Source organism: Triticum dicoccoides, chromosome 1A (genome assembly GCF_002162155.2).
Source record: "Triticum dicoccoides isolate Atlit2015 ecotype Zavitan chromosome 1A, WEW_v2.0, whole genome shotgun sequence".
Taxonomy (NCBI): domain Eukaryota; kingdom Viridiplantae; phylum Streptophyta; class Magnoliopsida; order Poales; family Poaceae; genus Triticum; species Triticum dicoccoides.
The window spans coordinates 196,655,409-196,675,309 of record NC_041380.1 but is presented as its reverse complement, the minus strand read 5'-3'; the positions used below and the strand labels follow the sequence as shown (position 1 = coordinate 196,675,309).

Genomic DNA, 19,901 nt, shown 5'->3' with positions numbered 1-19,901 from the left:
GAGAGAGAGAGAGAGAGAGAGAGGAGTATGGGAGGTGTACTCTGACGGGGGTGTGGCGGCGGCTGTGCTTGGGGGATCGTGCTTGGGAGGGGAGGAGGCAGCGCCGAGCCGCCCAGGACGGAGGTGAGGTGGGGTGGATCGGTGCTATAGATGGGATTGCATCCCGATGTTTTCGGCAGGGACGATTGCGCGTGAAAAAAAAAACTTGAACCGACGATGGTCGAAGGCGGACGAAACCGGCTGAGGAAGGGACGTAAGAGGGGAAACGGAACCTTACGGTTCTTTTAGGTAGTAGAGAAAACTGTAAATTTGTTTCAAAAAATTGTGTTAACAAATTTGTTGAATTATTACGTGGGGGAGATGCTCAACTAATAATATAAAAACAAGTGTAGGCTAGGGAAAAGATACAACATCATTAAGCGGCCGTATTACCAGAAAAGATTCCACGCTATTGTTGATGACCCTAACGCTCTATAGTTCTTCCTCCAGGCCCGAAAGAGATCACTGCTTCTACACCGTTTCTTTCTCTCCTGGTTAGAAACAACCTCAACAATCTTGCGTCATGTCTCTCCCTTCAGCTATCTCCCACCCCATGGAAGCTAACCCATGTCTCTATCAAAACTAAGTTGGAGCATTCATCCGCTGTGCTAAAGGAGCTTATTGACCCAAAACTGTTTTCCTCATCTGTATCAGGTTCATTTTCTCACAATATTTTGTTCTAATTTTCCTTGCAGGTTTATCTTGAATACACATTAACTTTGGATTTGGGTTCAATTTGTTTTGTATCATGTGCTTGGATAGTGTTTGTGCTCTCCATGGATGCAATCCCGGCTCTTCTCACATATAACCTATGGATACCTCATGGAGATTGGTTGGAGCATAATCTTCTTACGTACAAGCTATGTATACATAATGGACAATGGTCGGAGTATAACGATGCTGATCAGGCGAGCTTATAAATTAACATGCTGTCTAAGTAGATGACAGCAGCATGGAGGAGCCTAATGTCAGTTGTCAATGTCGTCGCTGGTCAAGTTACTAATAAATTTTTGTATCGACAAAACATGTCTAAGACCCTCTATGGGAGAGTTAACATCTTCAATGGCCTGCCCAGTCTTCAGTTATGGCTGATGTTGTTGCTTGATCTCCTGTTCAAGGAAGTTCCTTGCGAAGATGCCATGTCCTGGCTGGGGTAGGTTAGAGAATTGAGTTCTCATGAATTTGCTTCTAACCCTTTTTAGCCAGCATATAGTGCAGATAGTTAGACTGTGAAACACTTAACAATGAAGCTCTTTGTGAACTACTAAAACATTGAGGGTTTCTGTTATAAATCCGAATATCTATTTTCCACGAACAATTTGTTTGCAAAAGCAAAGGCAATGTGAGAACTACTAATGCTTAAGTGTCGCTGCTGCTGAACTTCTGATTTTCTGTCAATTGTGTGTGACAACTACTAAATTGAAGGTTAAATAGATGGCATGTGAAATACTCGGTGCTATCAACTAGGAGTCATAGCATTGGCAGGGTAAGTGAAGTTATACTCTGTCGATATTATCATCTACACAGAAGAACTCACATATATTTTCTATTCATATACACTTTTTGTGACTATGTAATTCTCAAATAAGATAGTTTCAAATGGTTTATATCTCCAAATTGAAGACCACCTTTTAATAATGTTGTGGTGTGTCTTTAGGTGATTCAATATAAATCACAGTGTACTTCTTCATATAATGTACTCCCTTTGATCCATTTTAATTGTTGCTGATTTAGTAATGGCGACAATTAATATGGATCAGAGGGAGTACTGATTTTGCTGCTTTGAACAAGGTAAGAGGTCTGTATAATGATGGTCTTCTCTTTTTGCGAGAATGGTGACTTCTCATGTCGAGCGAAATATATTTTAATGCTTTTATTAAACTAACCACAAATCTGAATGTGTTCATGTATTTAGGTAATGCTATGTAGCTGTGTTTGGTTGTTTCAACAAAAAAATGAATGTTGGTTTCTTGTGTTTGCACACTCACGCGATAGAGAGCTTTTCTGATATGAAACTTCTTGGAAATGCCAAGATGTGTGGAGAGTTTACAATCTCTGGTGATCTTAAGAGAAATTAAGATTCTAGGAGAAAATTTAAGTAATAATGTTTCTGATCAAGATGTATCTGTTTACGTAAATTGTATTGCATAATAACTATTCGAAGACATTACCTTGATGTCTGGTCTTATATAGTTTTTTTGTTTATGTTTTTTTAATGGATGTTGTATCAACTTCGCACATGTACTATAATTTCATTACAAAGGACAATCTAGCATAATAGTTAATGCAAGATGGTCATGTCACTACTACAAATCTCTGTAGGAACTCTACAGGATAGGATTTGCAAAGGAAAAAAATAATCCTTTGAAGCCCTTCGGTTTATTGGAATGGATTCCTATTCCTATGTAGGATATGAATCAATCCTTCACAATTTGGAGGAAAAAACATTAGCCTAGACTCAATGGAAAAATTTCTATCTTATGCACCAAATGGCATCTCCAAATGGCATCCCTTTCTCTATCGGAATTGAGATGTATGTCATTTCACTTCCTATGATTTTTCTATTCCTATAAAATTTCTATCCTATGAACCAAAGGAGGCCTAAATTTATGAAATATTATTTATTCTCCAATCTATCATGTCCGCTTATTTTCTCTTCCACTGTCTGTTTGATGAATAAGCTTGCACTATATTGAATGAAGTTTAATTATCATGATCTAGAGAAATAAGAATGTTACACTCCCTCCGATCCACATTAATTGTTGTTGATTTAGTACAAGTATTGTTTAACTTTAATCATATAAGATGTTTCTAATTATATGAAATGATCTTTTAGTCGTTGGATGGTAGAATAGAATACAAAAGATATGCTTATTTTTTTGCATATGCAATAGATGTTCACAAAGCACGTAAGTTGCATTACTGCCTCACGTTGATGACATTATATCTAAACATTTAACAATGTTTCTTTTGGTGATATTCCAAATAAATATTTACCATCTAGGTAACGAAACATATTTACGGCTGAAATTACATTGATTAACTTAGACACTCACATGTATTTGTGTTTACCAATGGTTAAAGTTACTTTCATTGCTTCTGGAGCGTGTTCCAATATACTTACATATGTTTCAATTGTTCTGTGCAAGTAGGCACTTATATTAATATGTGGGTTACACCATAGATAATTTGTGTATATTACATACACATAAAATATGAAGTGAAATATAAAGTGAGAAAATGACAAATTGTTAAAACTAGCCCGTGCAGATGCACGGGTTCACGACTAGTGTATCTAATTTGTTGTTTGTGTACGCTTTATCATCACTGGTGCCGAACTATAATGCCAAGTGGATATATTCGGCTGTAATTTCTTTATTGTATAGTGTAGGATTATTGTACGTTTCTATGCCTTAGTCTTTTTATTGTACTAGCAAAAATGTCCGTGCGTTGCTACGGGAGACAATTGATGTGTATTAATTTAGTTAGAATTAAATGAGCAAAACACAATGATTGTTCATGCAAAATTTAAAGCGCACCAAAATTTTAGACCCACACAATAGGAAGTTATATACGGATTCCAAATGAAATTGAATTTTCTATATAGAGCTATGATTCATCGTCATATTCTAAGTTAAAATTGAACTGGTTATCTTCTCCCGACTTGAAATATATTCCATGATGGTTGTAGATGTGGTGTTGGCATGTGTTGGGTGGCTGGTGAGCACCAATTGTCCGTGCTGCTGTCACACAATATTAACAAAATAAAAAAAAGTGGAAATACGCATTTTACACAAACAATTCTAAGAAACAAAAATAGTAGGTATCAAGCTCTAGAGGTCCTAAAACATGGTTTCAATTGTAATAAGGAAAAGACGTACTACCTTATCTTTCTAAATAACATTAGAAAGCATAAATAATGAGATGACACGCTTGGTTGACATATTAATACATTTTATGGAAGACTTTAATTGACTCGGTAGCAGGCAATTTGGTTTTATTATTGGGCATGTAGAGATCGATAAGAAAAAAATGTTGTTAGTGTCGATACAAACGGCCATCGTTGCAACTGGAGAAACAAAAAATTGTACATTTCTAGAGGTACATTGTTGTTGCTAATTCTTCCTTTCGTCACCATTGTAAATGGTTGTCTAGTTTGTCCGGATCACACAATCCTCCTCAACCATCTTCAAATATTCAGCCCATAATCAAATCATTCCTTTCCGGATCATATAGTCAACCGTCTTCAAGTATTCAGCACACAATCCTTTTTACCTTATTAAGGATCCCATCCATTTAAATATTCTGGCAAGGCCACCACAATCCTTCCTTACCTTATTAAGGATCCCATCCATTCAAATATTCTTCTGAGCCCACACCATCCTTCCTTTGAATTAGTCATATATTTAGCCACAATAATTAGCTGCCCTTTTTTCACAGCTATTTGTTAATTACTGCGACAGCTGTATATTAACTGGTTTGATTGTGTTCAAAATTGCGAGGTGGGACTATTCTTCACGCAATATGTCTATCTCAGTTGGTTGTTCTGGCCGAAAGAATTAGACAGATCCCACGCTCGATTCTGCATTGTAGTAGGGTTTTGTTTTTAGACATAGGTTTTTTTTTCTTTCTCCAAGACCTAAGATAAGAAAGCTTGCACCCAGCCCATAAGGAAGGCCCATGTTTTTTGTGGCTAGTTAGATGGGCTGGCGTGGCTGCCTGTACCCAGACATACAATTCTTTTAAAATTTGATAGAGAAGAGGAGACGTGGAGCGAGGTAGGATAGAAAATAGTACCACCTCGTAGGAACCGGCAAAAGAGACCATGTAGGGAAGAAGTGAAAAAAAGAATGATGATGAACCTGACTGAGTCAATCCATGCTTTATTATTATTAGGGAAAGATTATTATTATCAACCCGACGTAGGAATTATGTCCGTGCGTTGTAACGAAAGATAAAAAAATTCGTCACATTAATGCATAAAATAAGAACACTAAGCATGATGAACTGTGGATTTATCTTACCTACCTATCCGTGCCTAGCTTTTGATGATAAATTGTGAATTTATCTAACCTACCAAATATGTCCATTTATTGAATTTTTTAGGATACAAAAAATATTATTTATTGAATATTATTTTACACAGAGATATATATCTTCATATGAAACAACGGTGCTGCGTCTTGTTGACTCCCGACTTGGCTTGCCTCCAGGCTGCTTGTGGACGTATATAAACAGGTGGGGTCGTTTTACGGGAGCAAGGCGATACTGTAACGTTAGTTGTACCAACAATCGGAGGTGCAACCGTGCATGGTTCAAGTTTTTTTTAGCATCTGTTTGGCGCACTATTTTTTTTCCTTTATTAGCCAACCTCTGACGTCAGCCCAAAACTAACTGCCTAATCAAAGCCCAAGAGTGGGTCGAAGCTCATCAAACGGCCAGTAGCCAAGGCCCAGCCTAGGTCGACCTCCTCATCACTTTGCTACACATGCTCACTACCACACGCGGTCTTTCCATCGATCTCAAGTTGCCAAGCTAGCGCCGCCACCTGCTTGCCGGCTCCACCGCCTCTTCTCATTTCTTCCACGTCCTTTTCCGTCGACCTCACCGGCTCCCGGGGCTCTGCCTCTCAACCATCGAGACCCTGAAGCGAGCGGCAATGTCCGCCGTTGCGGACGTCCCCGACAACATCCACTTCTCCATGGCAAATGTCTTCACACACCGACGACCACCTTCCTGTAGTTCCTCTTACCTCCATGCTCCTGTGCCAGCGCGCATCTGACGCCGTCCCAACCACACCCGCATGCATCGACCACCTCTAGCATGCTGGCTGCTCCTGCCACAAAGCTCTTTCTCCCGATGAGTTCAGCGTCACTAGCCTCTGTGCGACCTCTCCAAGACACGTCTTCTGCCGCCCCGGTTCGCGTCAGCCCCGATCTTTCTGCGTGTTCCGGCACCTCGCATGCACCGCCAGCCAGCGACGGTGGCTGCTCGTCATGTGCCTCGCACCACAAAACTGTCAGGTGAGAAGAAAGAAAAGCAAAACAGTAGGCAAGACAAAACGTTTTGAACTTACAAAAGTACTGCGGGTTAATTACTCAAAAACAAAAGGACTTCTTTGAAAAATGCTACGACGGTGAACCCGACAGACTCAACCCGTGCTTTATTAATAGGGAAAGATAGTGTATGGTTTTAGAGGCGATAGTATAGAGTAGGATAATTCTTGAATTTGGTATATCGTTCAAACGGGGGCCCACACACCCAAATATTTCCTGGATGCCGTACAAATGAACAAACGTGTGTAATCAAAGCAGGCATTAATTGGGCTGGTCAAAATAATATTAAGTGGATCCCAAATGATGTGGCCCATCGTAACAACGACTCTTAGCAGGCCGTTAACAGGCCAAAAGCTCGATAGGGCTGCATAAATGGAAATGGCCTGCGGTCCTGTAGCAGGCCGAAATAGATGTCAATTTTGTCTCGTCCCTTTTACTTTACGGGCCAGTAAGAGGCCGAAAGTGTTATGGGGTAGAGGAGGCCCAATTTGCAAACTAGGCTGTTAACAGGCTGAAAGTCGCGTTGGGCTGGAATGATGCCTTGCAGAACGTGGGCCCCTAATGGACCTAAAGTCAAAGACCCAACTGTTGTGCAGGCCGTTAACAGGCCGAGAGACAAAATGGGCTAGGATTTGGCCCATTTACCGAATGGGCCGATTACAGGCCTAATGTCACGGCGGGCTAGAATTGGCCCAACTGTAGAATGGGTCGAGAAAGGGCCGAAAGACGTTCCGGGCCGTTAACGGGCTGGAACTAACGACGGGCCGCTAACAGGCTGAAAGAAGCTTAGGCCGCAATTGGGCCCAAAGATGTAGCGGGCCGTTAACGGGCTAAAGCTGATGATCGGCTGGAAATTGTCAAATGTAGAATGGGCCTTTGATGGGCCGATTCTGTGTAACTTGTATGGGCCATGCTTGTAAATGGGCCTGACTCAAGTAGGCCACTAATGGGTCGGCCCGCTTATTTTGACAGGCCCGGCCTTTTCACTGGAATGGGCCTCTGTTGGGCCGTGCCACGTGTCGATATATCATAGGCGCCTCCTGTCCAATGAATGGATGACATCTGTCCCAACGGTGAGCCAGCACGTGTTTCCTCCAGCCAATGAGAATTTTACATGTGGAAAATCCTCATTGGTCTGGGCTGTTAGCAGGTTATCGGATCCAAAACCGGACCTAGTAGCTTAACGGTGACCCGTTACGGTGGATGCCATGTGTCGGTCACCCTTGACGAAAGCACTTCTATGACGCGTGATTTATCATCATGGAAGTGGACACTTCTGTATGATAATTTTCGTAATGTCGTGGAACACTTCTATGATAGCACATGTATGACTATCTTGATTCAGTCATAAAATTGTCATGGATGTACATGCATGACAGAAAACATGATCTACTGTGACAAACACGTATCATCACGGAAGTGTCTTTTTTTGTAGTGCATCAGGGTACGGTGCTCTTCCACAACGGAAGCACGTTGAAGCGCTTCCCTCAACGCGTCCGACATCTTTGGATGGATAGAGGTCGAGGGTTGAGTCGACGCTCCCCCTTCCCTTAAAGGGGGCTGCTCGCTCGACTCCGGAGCCACGTGGGTCTCCGGAGTCGTATTCGGCTGGGGGCCAGACTGATCCGGGCCCCCGTCATCAGTTTCCATGGGGATAGTGTCCCCCATGTTTTCAGCAGCCGAGGCATTACCCTCTGGCACCGTTTCAGCGGCCTTCTGCACCTCCCCCTAGCCTGGGGAAGTCCTTTGTTACAACACCTTGGTGTCATCCACGGCTCGTGGCGGAGAGGCTCGCGGAGGCGTTTCGCTCTCCATCATCTCCGGCGCCTGTGAGTTTCCGAAGACGATGATTGTTGGGGGAGATCACGGGCTGGACTAAAAACACGTAAATAAAATATTATCCTACGATCTGTAAAAGACCAGATGTAGGTATAGTATCTTTGAATACTTATGATTCGGCGGGGGGCTTCGGCCTTAGGCGCCGCTCGGGGATGATTTCGGTGTCCGATTCAGAATCATTTGAAAGGGAAATCTTCCCCTTCTTGGACACCTCTGCTTCTAGGTCCGCGGAAGCCGACCTTTTCTTCTCTCCCTTGAGGGGAGAATTGCTCTTCTCCTCTTCCTCCTCATCTTCATCTCCTTCATGGGAGGAGAGAACCTCAGTGTCTTCGGACGCGATGTCCGAAGTACCTTTACGGCGGAGGCCACTTCTGTTCTCCTTGCCCTTCTTCTTGGCCTTCTTCTCCGGTGCCTGGTATGGCGCTAGAACCAGCATCTTCGTTAGCAGAATAGTTGGGTCTTTGGGCAGCGGAGCTGGACATTTGGTCCGCTCCGCTTTCTTCGTCCAGCCATGAAGGACAAAAGGAAGGCTTAACATACTCCTCGAATCTACAAGTAGAGGTTATGTTCGCAAATCTGAAAACTTACTGGAGTGGCCGAGGCCGAGGTCTTCGGTCATTCCCGTCCATGATTTCTGGGCCTTGAAAAGCAGCTTCTAGATTTCTTTGTGCGTCATGCCGAAGAAGTGCTGCAAGGTCCGAGGGCTGGCCATCTTGAACTCCCACATATGGAGAGTCCGACGCTGGCAGGGGAGATTCTGGCGAAAAAGTATCACCTGGATCACATCAGCGAGGCTGGTGTTCTTCTCTATCACGCCCTTGACGTGCTTCTGCAGCGTCGTCACCTCGTCGGACGATGCCCAGTCTAGGCCCTTTTTAACCCATGATGTGAGCCACATTGGAGGCCCATATTTGAACTAAGGAGTAGCAGCCCATGTGGCATCACGAGGTTCTATGACATAGAACCACTCCTTTTGCCATCCCTTCACGGTCTCCATGAAGGCCCCTGGGGCCAAGTGATGTTGGGGAGCTTGCTCACCATGGCGCCGCCGCACTCCGTGTGTTGACCATCGACCACTTTTGGCTTCACATTGAAGACCTTCAGCCATAATCCGAAGTAGGGGGGGGATGCGAAGGAACGTCTCACACACGACGATGAACGTCGAGATGTGGAGGAAGAAATTTGGGGCTAGATCGTGAAAGTCTAGCCCGTAATAGAACATGAGCCTGCGGACAAAAGGGTGAAGAGGAAACCCTAGTCCACGGAGAAGGTGGGGGATAAATACCACCCTCTCATTAGACTCCGGAGTGGGGACGACCTGCTTTTCGGCAGGAAGCCAGTGGACGGTTTCCGCGGCCAAGTACCCCACTTCCCAGAGTTCCTTGATGTTCTCCTCCGTGACGGAAGAGGCCATCCAGTTTCCTTGAGCGCCAGATCCGGACATGGCTGGAGTGTTTGCTGGGGACGTAAAGAATTGAACTCAGGAGCTGGAGCTCGAGGGTGGATGGGCTGAGGAGGAAGAAGGCGTGGCGTAAAAAGATGGATCTTTATCTCCTTATAAAGGCAGTGAATATCAAGCGCCCCCACGAGCCTTAAAACTCGCCTATTCCCAAGGGATCGTGCTAACGGCACGGTTGGATTACCCAAACCCGTATTGATGAGAAGCCTGTAATAAGGGACACGATCTTTGTTTTGACAAGACGTGTCAATGAGGACCGCGCCTCGAAATACGAAGTGGGAGGCTAAAAAATGGTTCAAAATAATAATAACAAGGCCAGAACATAACGTCTCGCCGGAAAAGCTGTCCATGGACAGGACTTTTTTTGTTCAAGTGTTTTGCCCTTGTGGTTCAGGGTTGTGGCTGTTATACGTAGCCAAACATAGTTCTATTGACCTACTTCTTTGGAGTATTCGGAGGAGGAACCCACCTTGCAATGCCGAAGACAATCTGCGCGACGGACACATCGTCATTGAAGCCTAGTTTAGGGGCTACTAAGGGAGTCCTGGATTAGGGGGTCCACGGGCGCCCGGGCTATGTGATATGGGCTGGACTAATGGGCCAAGGAGATACAAGATAGAAGGCCTTCCCCGTGTCCGGATGGGACTCTCCTTTGCGTGGATGGTAAGCTTGGCATTCGTATGTGAAGATTCCTTTCTCTGTAACCAACTTTGTACAACCCTAGGCCCTCCGGTGACTATATAAACTGGAGGGTTTAGTCCGTAGAGGCAAACATAATCATACATGCAAGACATCTAGGGTTTAGCCATTATGATCTCGAGGTAGATCAACTCTTGTAACCCCTATACTCATCAAAGTCAATCAAGAAGGAAGTAGGGTATTACCTCCATCAAGAGGGCCCAAACCTGGGTAAACATCGTGTCCCCTGCCTCTTGTTACCATCGATCTTCAGACGCATAGTTCGGGACCCCTACCTGAGATCGGCCAGTTTTGACACCAACGACGAGCACATGGTGGCGTACCTCGCGGAGGTACGCAAAATGGAGAAGCAATTCTTGGGCCTAGAACTGCAGCATGTGCTGCGCGGCACAAACAAGGAAGCTGATGATATCGCCAAGAGGGCGTCAAGGCGTCAGCCCCGGGAGCCCGGCGTCTTCGAGGAGCGGCTCTTCAAGCCTTCAACGGCCCCTCCGGCTGCGGAGCCTATGCCTCCTCAGGAGGAGCTCCCCCGCCACCAACCTCAGGAGCTCCCGCCTGCAGCCCGACCTCAGGAGCGCGCCTGCTCCTCGCGCTTGAACCCCTGGAGGGGTGCTGGACTGAAGAATTCAAGGCATACCTGCTACAAGATGCCCTGCTAGAGAAGGAGGAGGACGCGGAGCGCGTAGCTCGGCAGGCTACAGCCTACTGCATCCAGGACAGTGAGCTGCATCGAAAACGACCAAATGATGTTTCCTTGCGATGCATCTCCAGAGAGCAGGGGCGTGAGCTGTTAGTTGACATACACGGCAGAGACTGCGGGCATCACTCGTCGTTGCGCACCTTGGTGGGCAAGGCGTTCCGCAACGGATCCTATAGGCCCACGGCACTCAACGACGCAGCCAAGCTGGTGAAATCCTGCGAGGCCTGCCAGTTCCATGCCAAGCAAATCCACCAACTTCCTCAGGGCCTCTAGACCATCCCTCTCTCGTGGCCATTTGCAATCTGGGGGCTAGATATCCTGGGTCCATTCCCTCGAGCACCCGAGGCCTACCGCTACCTCTACGTCGCCATCGACAAGTTCACCAAGTGGGCAGAGGTGGAAGCCATCCGCACCATCCCAGCCGACACAACAGTTAAGTTCATCAAGGGCCTCATGAGTCGGTTCGGAGTCCCTAATCGCATCATCACCGACAACGGCTCGCAGTTCACTAGCAATCTCTTCAAAACATATTGTGCTAATCTTGGAACGCAGATATGCTACGCCTCAGTGGCACACCCTAGGAGAAACGACCAAGCTGAACACGCCAACGCGGAGGTACTGAGAGGTCTCAAGACAAGGACCTTTAAGAAGAAGCTCGAGGCCTGTGGTAGGGGCTGGCATGACGAGCTCTAGTCCGTACTGTGGTCCATCTGCACCACCGCCACCAAGCCAATAGGCGAGACCCCGTTCTTCCTCGTCTACGGAGCCGAAGAGGTTCTCCCTCACGAGGTCAAGCCTCGCTCCACGCGGGTGTTGGCGTTTGACGAGGCATGTCAGGAGGCCATGCGGGGCATGGACCTCGTCCTGGTGGAGGAACGCCGCCAGCAAGCCTCACTCTGAGCAGAAAGGTACTAGCAGGCGCTGCGATGGTAGCACTGCCGTAGCGTCCGCTCCGAGATGCTCGAGGTGGGCGATCTCTTCCTGAGGCGGGTGCTCTCCAGGGAAGGGCTGCATAAGCTCTCACTCATGTGGGAGGGCCCGTTTAGGATTGCCCGAGTCTTCAGGCCTAGCGTTGTGTGCTTGGAGACATAGGACGGGATCCCCATCCAGAACGCCTGGAACATTCAGCACCTCCGGAAGTTATACCCACGAAGCAAGGCCGAGTGCATGTGAAGGTCTCCGCTCGTGACACTCTCACGTAATAGTGAGTGGGGCTGTACATGCCCTGGAGTCTTCGGAGTGCCGCCCTCGAGCCTCGGGGGCTCCCTCCCATGTCCTAGTGGCAGCACTTAGCTCCGCGCTGGTAAGAAGACTAGACTAGGTGCCGGACGTGGCTGTTCATTTGCTTTCTATAGCTGGTTGCAGCCTTTTTATGAAATTTGGAGTTCTGGCGTTTGTCGATTGCTTGGTTGAGCCCCCTTCTCCTCTACTTCTTCGCTCACTTCTTTGTTTTGCGTCAGGGAGGACGACAGTTGCCTGACGCTCTCCCTCTTTGGCCTGTGCGGGGGCTGGGTAGGTGTGCGCGCGCGCTGGGCTAGCCTAAACCACGGACACACCTCGCCAAAGCCATGTTGCCCCAGAGCTTTGGCTCCCTTGATCTGCGCGAGGCGCCCTTGATTGAGCTCGTGATTGGCACACCCTCCTAAGTGTGTGCCCCACAGGTACCCTGACGCGGTGCGCTAAGCCATGATTAGCCCATGCCTGATGGATCGCTTAAGGAGGAGTAAGGCACCCAACAGATGACATAACAAACTCTACAGCTTAGTGACGCCTCCTGAGGTCAGCGGCTCCCGAGTCGGCAATAAGGAGGCCTCACTAGATGCCAGGAGCCCCACCCCCCCGAGACAGGAAACTACCCCGAGCGTATCAAGCTAAGACACCCCCTTCTTTTGCATCTACGTGGAACACGAACAACGTCGGAGCAATAAGCATAACATAGTAGCATAGGGATCACAGTTCATTACACGCCCCAGCAGGGCATCTACCTTTTTCAAAATGCAGGAAGAAAGGAAAGGTCAAACAAAAGCAGCCCGCATGACCGCGGTAGCTGATGAGGCACGGCTCTGAGGGCCTCCCAGACTCAGCTCAATCTGAGTCCCTCTCGTGCGTCACCGCCGCACGGCGGCGAGACGACCTGCAGCCGTCCTTGAATCGGGCCCGGCAGCGAGGCAGCTGGTCGTAACCGCCGCTGCTAGTGCTCTCGTTGGTGGAGAAGCTGTCGCCACTGGGCGAACCGCGGATGCTGCCAAGGGCAATCTTGCCCTCGGCCTCGTCACGGCCATCGCCCAGACCGAGCTCACCGTCGCCTCCGCTGTCTTCGGGGCAGCACCCTGCGTGGCGACTGTCGGTGTCAAAACCGGCAGATCTCGGGTAGGGGGTCCTGAACTGTGCGTCTAAGGATCGATGGTAACAGGAGACAGGGGACACGATGTCTACCCAGGTTCGGGCCCTATTAATGGAGGTAAAACCCTACGTCCTACTCTTGTTTATATTGATGGAGTATCAAGTACAGAGTTGATCTACCTCGAGATCATATGTTGTGGTCTAAAACCTAAGGGTATGGTGAATAATATCATAATCATCTATTGACTAGCCTGGGCTCGGCTTATATAACATACAATAGGCCTAGGATAACAAGAGTCCTAGTCGAATACGTTGGTGGAGTGGAGTCCTTGTCTTGATCACCAAGTCTTGTGGAATCTTCCTCGTATATGTCTTCGGCTGTCCGAACTGGCCCATGAGTAAACGGCCATGGGGGTCCTCGGCCCAATCCAATTGATCGGGAGACGACGTGGTGAGTACCAGCTAGTCTAGGACACCGTCAGTAGCCCCCTGAACCGGTCTTCAAGTTAGGAATGCTCCTCGGTTCTTCCGAACTATTCTTCGTCTTCGGTCGCCGGTCTTGAAAATTGGTTCAACAAATCTTCCCATCTACGGGTATCCGAGGAGCCCTTTAAGTCTTCGACCTTTATCAATGCCTTGTTATTTTTACGCCACACCTCGGGTTTGTAGTTGTTCCCGGGCGGCAGTGTTATCTTGTGTCCGAGCTCCAATGCCGTAGTATATTCGAGGTATCTTTTGCAAACGAGCACCAACACCGGACTGCTTCCGAGCACCAACGCCAGAATGTATCCGATCTCCAACGCCAGACTATGTCCAAGATCCAATGCTGGACTATATCTGAGGTGTCATAAATCACCTTGGTTCAAAAAAGTTGAAGGAGCTTAGCCGAGCTTAATGCCGAAAATTCCCTCTATGGAGCTAGCCACTAGCGCCCGAGCTTTATGCCGGACTGCTTCCGAGGTGGTGCACCACCCCGACTGCGGGCCGATTTTTGTCAATATTTTTGTTTGGTGCAATTTATTCTCTGCCGAGATATATAGCCAGTAGCCCTCAAGGTTTGTATCGGTCTAAAACCCGAGATGCACCTGAAGGATGACATAACACCGCTAATCCCAGTAGCCCCTGAGTGATAAAGGCGGGGTGTCCCGATCTTTCGATGAGATGATAACTATCGATTTGGTGGAGACGACTTTGACGATCCGACTACAAACGTGCACGACGTTGCGCCTTAGCAATCGCTAAACCAACTCCGAGAGGTTATTGACCACGCCGGAGCACAATCAACCTGACCACGAAGGTCTATTCCTGCAAGCAATCGAAGAACAAGCAAGAATATGATAAAAGCAATCTGAATATTGCGAGTATATATGAAGTATTGATAAAGGTGGGGATCCGTAAGTGGTCTTGGTCTGGTCGTTGGACACAAACGAAGTACACGAAGTTGCAATGGCTAACTTTTAACTAAACAAATCCTCAGGAAAAGCTACTAAATGGATCTACTTATATAGGAGCAAGGGGTGGCGGCCAAGGAGGTGGGAGGACGTCCCAAGGCAGCCTAAAACTAAATCTAGGTCGTACAAGGCCAATGGGCCCAAGTGGAGGTGATGTAACACCTTTGGACTTGTAGTTTGACTCGGATTCTGCTGCAGCATCAGATTGTTTCGTTCACAACTCAACGCTCCGGACGAATTTGAAGGTGATTCCAATTGGGTTGGAAAGTGCACAAAATCTAGTTTCCAACAAAAAAAGAATCACCCAATTCGGAGTCCGTATGAAAAACTTGTGTGCGTTTTGAGTCAGGTATGTCTGTGCAGTCCGAATCTGAAACCCGAACGTGAGAGACTTGGACTCTATCTTCTCTTGGGCCAAAAGTGACGTGAGAGAACTTTTTGGACAGCAAATAAACATCTCTTTCTTCCTTATCTTCATATGTGGATTGTACAAATGTCCCATACACCTGCAATTAGACAAAACACAAAAGTGTGTGAAGTATTTTTGTTCTGGATAACATAAATAGATTATTGAATAGTTTGCACTAGAAATCACCTGACAAATATGCATATATGCAATATTTTTGGTCATATCCAAGGTAGTCATGTCCTCATCATCCTCCCCTTCTTGAAAATAAAGCCGTCCTCGGCGTTGCTTAATCTGAAATGTGGCTAACAAAAGAGACAAGGTGTACATGTTGTATATGTAAATGTCATCCATTTTTACTTCCCTTGATTTTTGCATATATGACACATGAATAGATGAGTAACTTACATAGTTCATAAAATCTAAAGCCAAAAAATTAGCACAAGAAGTAGAAGGCATGAAAATATTGCAACTCAGTTTGCACATATAAGTGAAGCTCTTATTCATTTCAAAAGATTGACAATGTTCATCATTAAACCATCCCAACATTGATGAATAAACCTTACTTGCATCAAATTTACATGCTACAACATGCTTAAATAAGCAAACATGCAATAAGTCATTCAACACAGAATCATCACCAAGATTAGAGGTCATATCAAAATGATTAAACATTGGTTCTTTTGCATCAATAGTTAATTCAATGGGTGCACTCAAAATTGTTGGTATTTCAGTTGTTTGATCACATGGCAAAGTCAAATTATCAACGTAGTCCTCTAAAATAGGTGGTGTGATCAAAGTAGTGGGTAGCTCATCAGATGGTGCATTCAAATTGACAAGGCATTCATCATTCTCATGTAGAGATGGAAGATCAGTACCTTTGTCATTACCTCTTATGATCAACTCAGATGATGTAGCCACTCTCGGGGGCGATGTGTCACATGGTGGAGATGATGTAGTCCTGACAACAACGGATGTGGTTGTCATAGTATGCCTAGTAGTTGAAGGAACAATCATATCAACTCTTGGAATGTGCACCGTGCGCTTCTTCTCCTCGTGGCCAACACGTCGTTTTATTTCCTGTTCAGCTTTGCAAGCAAGATGAAACAAATGGTCCATAGAATAACACTCTTCATGAATTAGTATCTCTTGAATATCACGGTTTAATCCTCCCCAAAATCTATCCATAAAATCATCTTCACTTTCTTCTAAAGAGGAATGCAACAAGGTAGTTCGTAAATCATCATAATATTTTGTTACAGTTTCACTACCTTGTTTTAAGTGTTGCAACTTCTTAATCATGTCACGAGTATAATAAGCAGGGACGAAAGTATGTCGCATGGCAAGTTTCAAATCATCCCAAGTAGTAGGTATATAATCAGGGTGTAACCGACAATATTCACTCCACCAAACCAAAGCATAACCAGTGAAAGAACCAACCGCAACCTTAACCTTTTTATGTTCATCGAAATTATGGGAAGCAAATATATTTTTTATGTCGAACTCCCATTCAATATATAAAGCAGGTTTAAAACGGCCATTAAATGGTGGTATAGATACATTAACCTGATCATGTGCATTTGGATGTTTGTGCACCTCTCGTGACGGTTGTGGTATTTGCAAAGGTGGTGGCACGTCTCCCGCGATCGACGAAGCCCATGAATTGACTCTGGATCCTGTCATGATTAGTAGAACAAGAAACAAAACCCAAAAATAATGTTCCTATAACTACTAGGATATGGTGGTAAAACGCTCACAGTAAAGCAAATATCAATGTCTTACACGTTCTTACCATGCAGCAGGCGGTGATCGGCAACCAGCGGTGTCAAGTAACTCCGAATATTGAGTAAAGCAATTGCCAGGGGAGCGTACGTATACACGGTGTAGAAATATGTGGAGCTGGGTTGGCTATATATGGTAGCAAAAGATTAGCAATAATCAATTCAAAGATGCAATGTTGAATAAACGCTCAACGACGGTACTGTGCTGGTCCTAGGCTAGACCGAACTAGAGACGCGAGCCTAGAACACTAATGAGGTCACGTCGTAGCACAACCAGCATCAATGAAGGATACAAAGTAGCTCTGGACAGCAAGATATAAGTGAAGATCACAACGGCAGTAAAGATAATGATGTGAAACAATAGCCAAGCTGTTTTACTGAACAGTGCACAAAACAGATTCCAATCCGAATTCAGGTACGAGATTGATTCTAGATAGATCCAATTTTTTTTCTTCTCTCTTTTTTTTTCTCATGCTTTTTTTTCTTTTTCTTCTCCCTCTTTTTCTTTTTTTTTCTTTCCTTTTTTCTCTCTTTTTTTTCTTTATCTTCTTTTTCTCCCTCTTTCCAAGACAAACTAGATAAGATGCAGATTCGATCAGGCGAAGATGTGAGTGACCTCAACTATGATTATGACAATAAACAGTGCGTAGCACGTGGTGGAAATTGGTGGATTGGATGGTGGACAGCGGATGGGATAATGATGCAGCGGCTGCGTGACTAATGTGAACAGAACTCGAAACTCTAAAGGAACTAGACACTAAGACCAGCAACTCGACACGACGATGCAACCGATAATTCAACTATGCAAGCAATGAAATGAAAATTGCAAAGGCTCAGACTGGCTTGGACCAAGGATGAATAGATCTAACTCTTTTTTGTGGCTTTTTCTTGGACAATAGGTAAGAAAATAAATCTAATCTAGGAAAACTGGAAATTCTCACCGAGCAACCTGAAAACTGATACCACTTGATAGAGGCGGGGTGTCCCGATCTTTCGATGAGATGATAACTATCGATTTGATGGAGACGACTTTGACGATCCGACTACAAACGTGCACGACGTTGCGCCTTAGCAATCGCTAAACCAACTCCGAGAGGTTATTGACCACGCCGGAGCACAATCAACCTGACCACGAAGGTCTATTCCTGCAAGCAATCGAAGAACAAGCAAGAATATGATAAAAGCAATCTGAATATTGCGAGTATATATGAAGTATTGATAAAGGTGGGGATCCGTAAGCGGTCTTGGTCTGGTCGTTGGACACAAATGAAGTACACGAAGTTGCAATGGCTAACTTTTAACTAAACAAATCCTCAGGAAAAGCTACTAGATGGATCTACTTATATAGGAGCAAGGGGTGGCGGCCAAGGAGGTGGGAGGACGTCCCAAGGCAGCCTAAAACTAAATCTAGGTCGTACAAGGCCAATGGGCCCAAGTGGAGGTGATGTAACACCTTTGGACTTGTAGTTTGACTCGGATTCTGCTGCAGCATCAGATTGTTTCGTTCACAACTCAACGCTCCGGACGAATTTGAAGGTGATTCCAATTGGGTTGGAAAGTGCACAAAATCTAGTTTCCAACAAAAAAAGAATCACCCAATTCGGAGTCCGTATGAAAAACTTGTGTGCGTTTTGAGTCAGGTATGTCTGTGCAGTCCGAATCTGAAACCCGAACGTGAGAGACTTGGACTCTATCTTCTCTTGGGCCAAAAGTGACGTGAGAGAACTTTTTGGACAGCAAATAAACATCTCTTTCTTCCTTATCTTCATATGTGGATTGTACAAATGTCCCATACACCTGCAATTAGACAAAACACAAAAGTGTGTGAAGTATTTTTGTTCTGGATAACATAAATAGATTATTGAATAGTTTGCACTAGAAATCACCTGACAAATATGCATATATGCAATATTTTTGGTCATATCCAAGGTAGTCATGTCCTCATCACTGAGACTCAGGTTGATTCACAAAATCGGCCTGAGGATCAACTCCTAGCTCGGAGGAATACTCCGGGACAGAAAAAGCGGTGTGCAAATTCCTCGAGACTCAGGTTGGGTGTGGTCGACCAACCTGAGGAAGATAATCTCCTACAAAGCTATATTGCACTTTAAATTTTCTGCACTAGATTTGTCAATGCAGTAGCCCCCAAGACACTGGTCGGGTGGCAACACCAGATCAGGGGATCTATATGCCCCTTTCAATATTAGTGAATGATAAGCTCGAAGCCCAGTAGCCCCCGAGCCTTAATGCGGGCACGGGTGGCCGAATTAAGGATCGATATCCATAGTAAAATCACGAATTATGTGTAATGACTATGATCGGATTAGCATTGTACAAAACATTGTTGACCGACCATCGGCTTCAATGTCTTCGGCCAGGAGCCGAGGAGTGTTTTTCTACTTTATAAAGCAGTTATAAGGGCAAAGATTTATGGAAAACAAGGCAATCCGGCCATACGGTTTTATAAACAAAGGTACACGGAAAGATATCTTATATTACATTTCAATGTAAGAAACATCTTCCAAAAAAACAGTCCCGCTATCGGTTCCTTTCATTGGGTCGTCATGCTTATCATGATCATGAAACCTCACCTCTGATCAATGTGGGAGGAAAGTATTAAGGATTTAGTTCGTGGAAAGTTCCCGAACTCTATGGTATTAATTAACCAAAAGTTTCACTTTCGTCGTTGCCGACCAATGTGATCCTTTAAGATTGCTAGCTTTTGGCTTCACCCAGTCTGAGGTACTTACTCAGATGACCCGGTAGTAACAATCACAGAGGTGCTCCCTTTACCACCTAGCCGAACAATCGGGAATGTAGGGGTAAGCACAGGAGCCAGGCAACCCAGCTTGGCCAAAATCTTAAGTCAAATTGATGCATATTTATGGCTTTATAATGATGATTGCAGAAGGAGGCCCTCGTATATTAAATACAAACGACGATGGCATGTTTATTTTGAATCCATTGCGTCCATTTATCATTTGAAAGTGGCCCGTCGTCGGCTTCCACCCCCTTGTAGCTGCTACGCAGGGTGTCTCCACAATAACAAAACAACCCTTGGCCGACGTATCGGTGCCCGAAGGCGGTTGTGTTAGTGGAAACAAGGCAGTCAGATATGCGGGCTTTAT

General features: G+C 45.5%; 1 protein-coding gene across 5 annotated transcripts in view; it reads left to right on the top strand.

The window, feature by feature from the left end:
- The window catches only part of LOC119266630, a 6,234-nt gene extending 5,090 nt beyond the window's left edge, over nucleotides 1–1,144 (top strand). For 3 of the 5 annotated variants that reach the window (XR_005132073.1, XR_005132072.1, XM_037547865.1), the window contains one exon: nucleotides 735–1,144. Coding sequence is in view for 1 of the 5 variants with exons in the window: in XM_037547865.1 (XP_037403762.1) it covers nucleotides 735–959 (225 nt within the window). In the remaining 4 variants the exon portion in view is untranslated. Of the gene's footprint in view, nucleotides 1–489; nucleotides 694–734 lie in introns of all 5 variants that reach the window. The other 2 variants (XR_005132075.1, XR_005132074.1) reach the window with 1 other exon arrangement.
- Nucleotides 1,145–19,901: the final 18,757 nt, after the last annotated feature.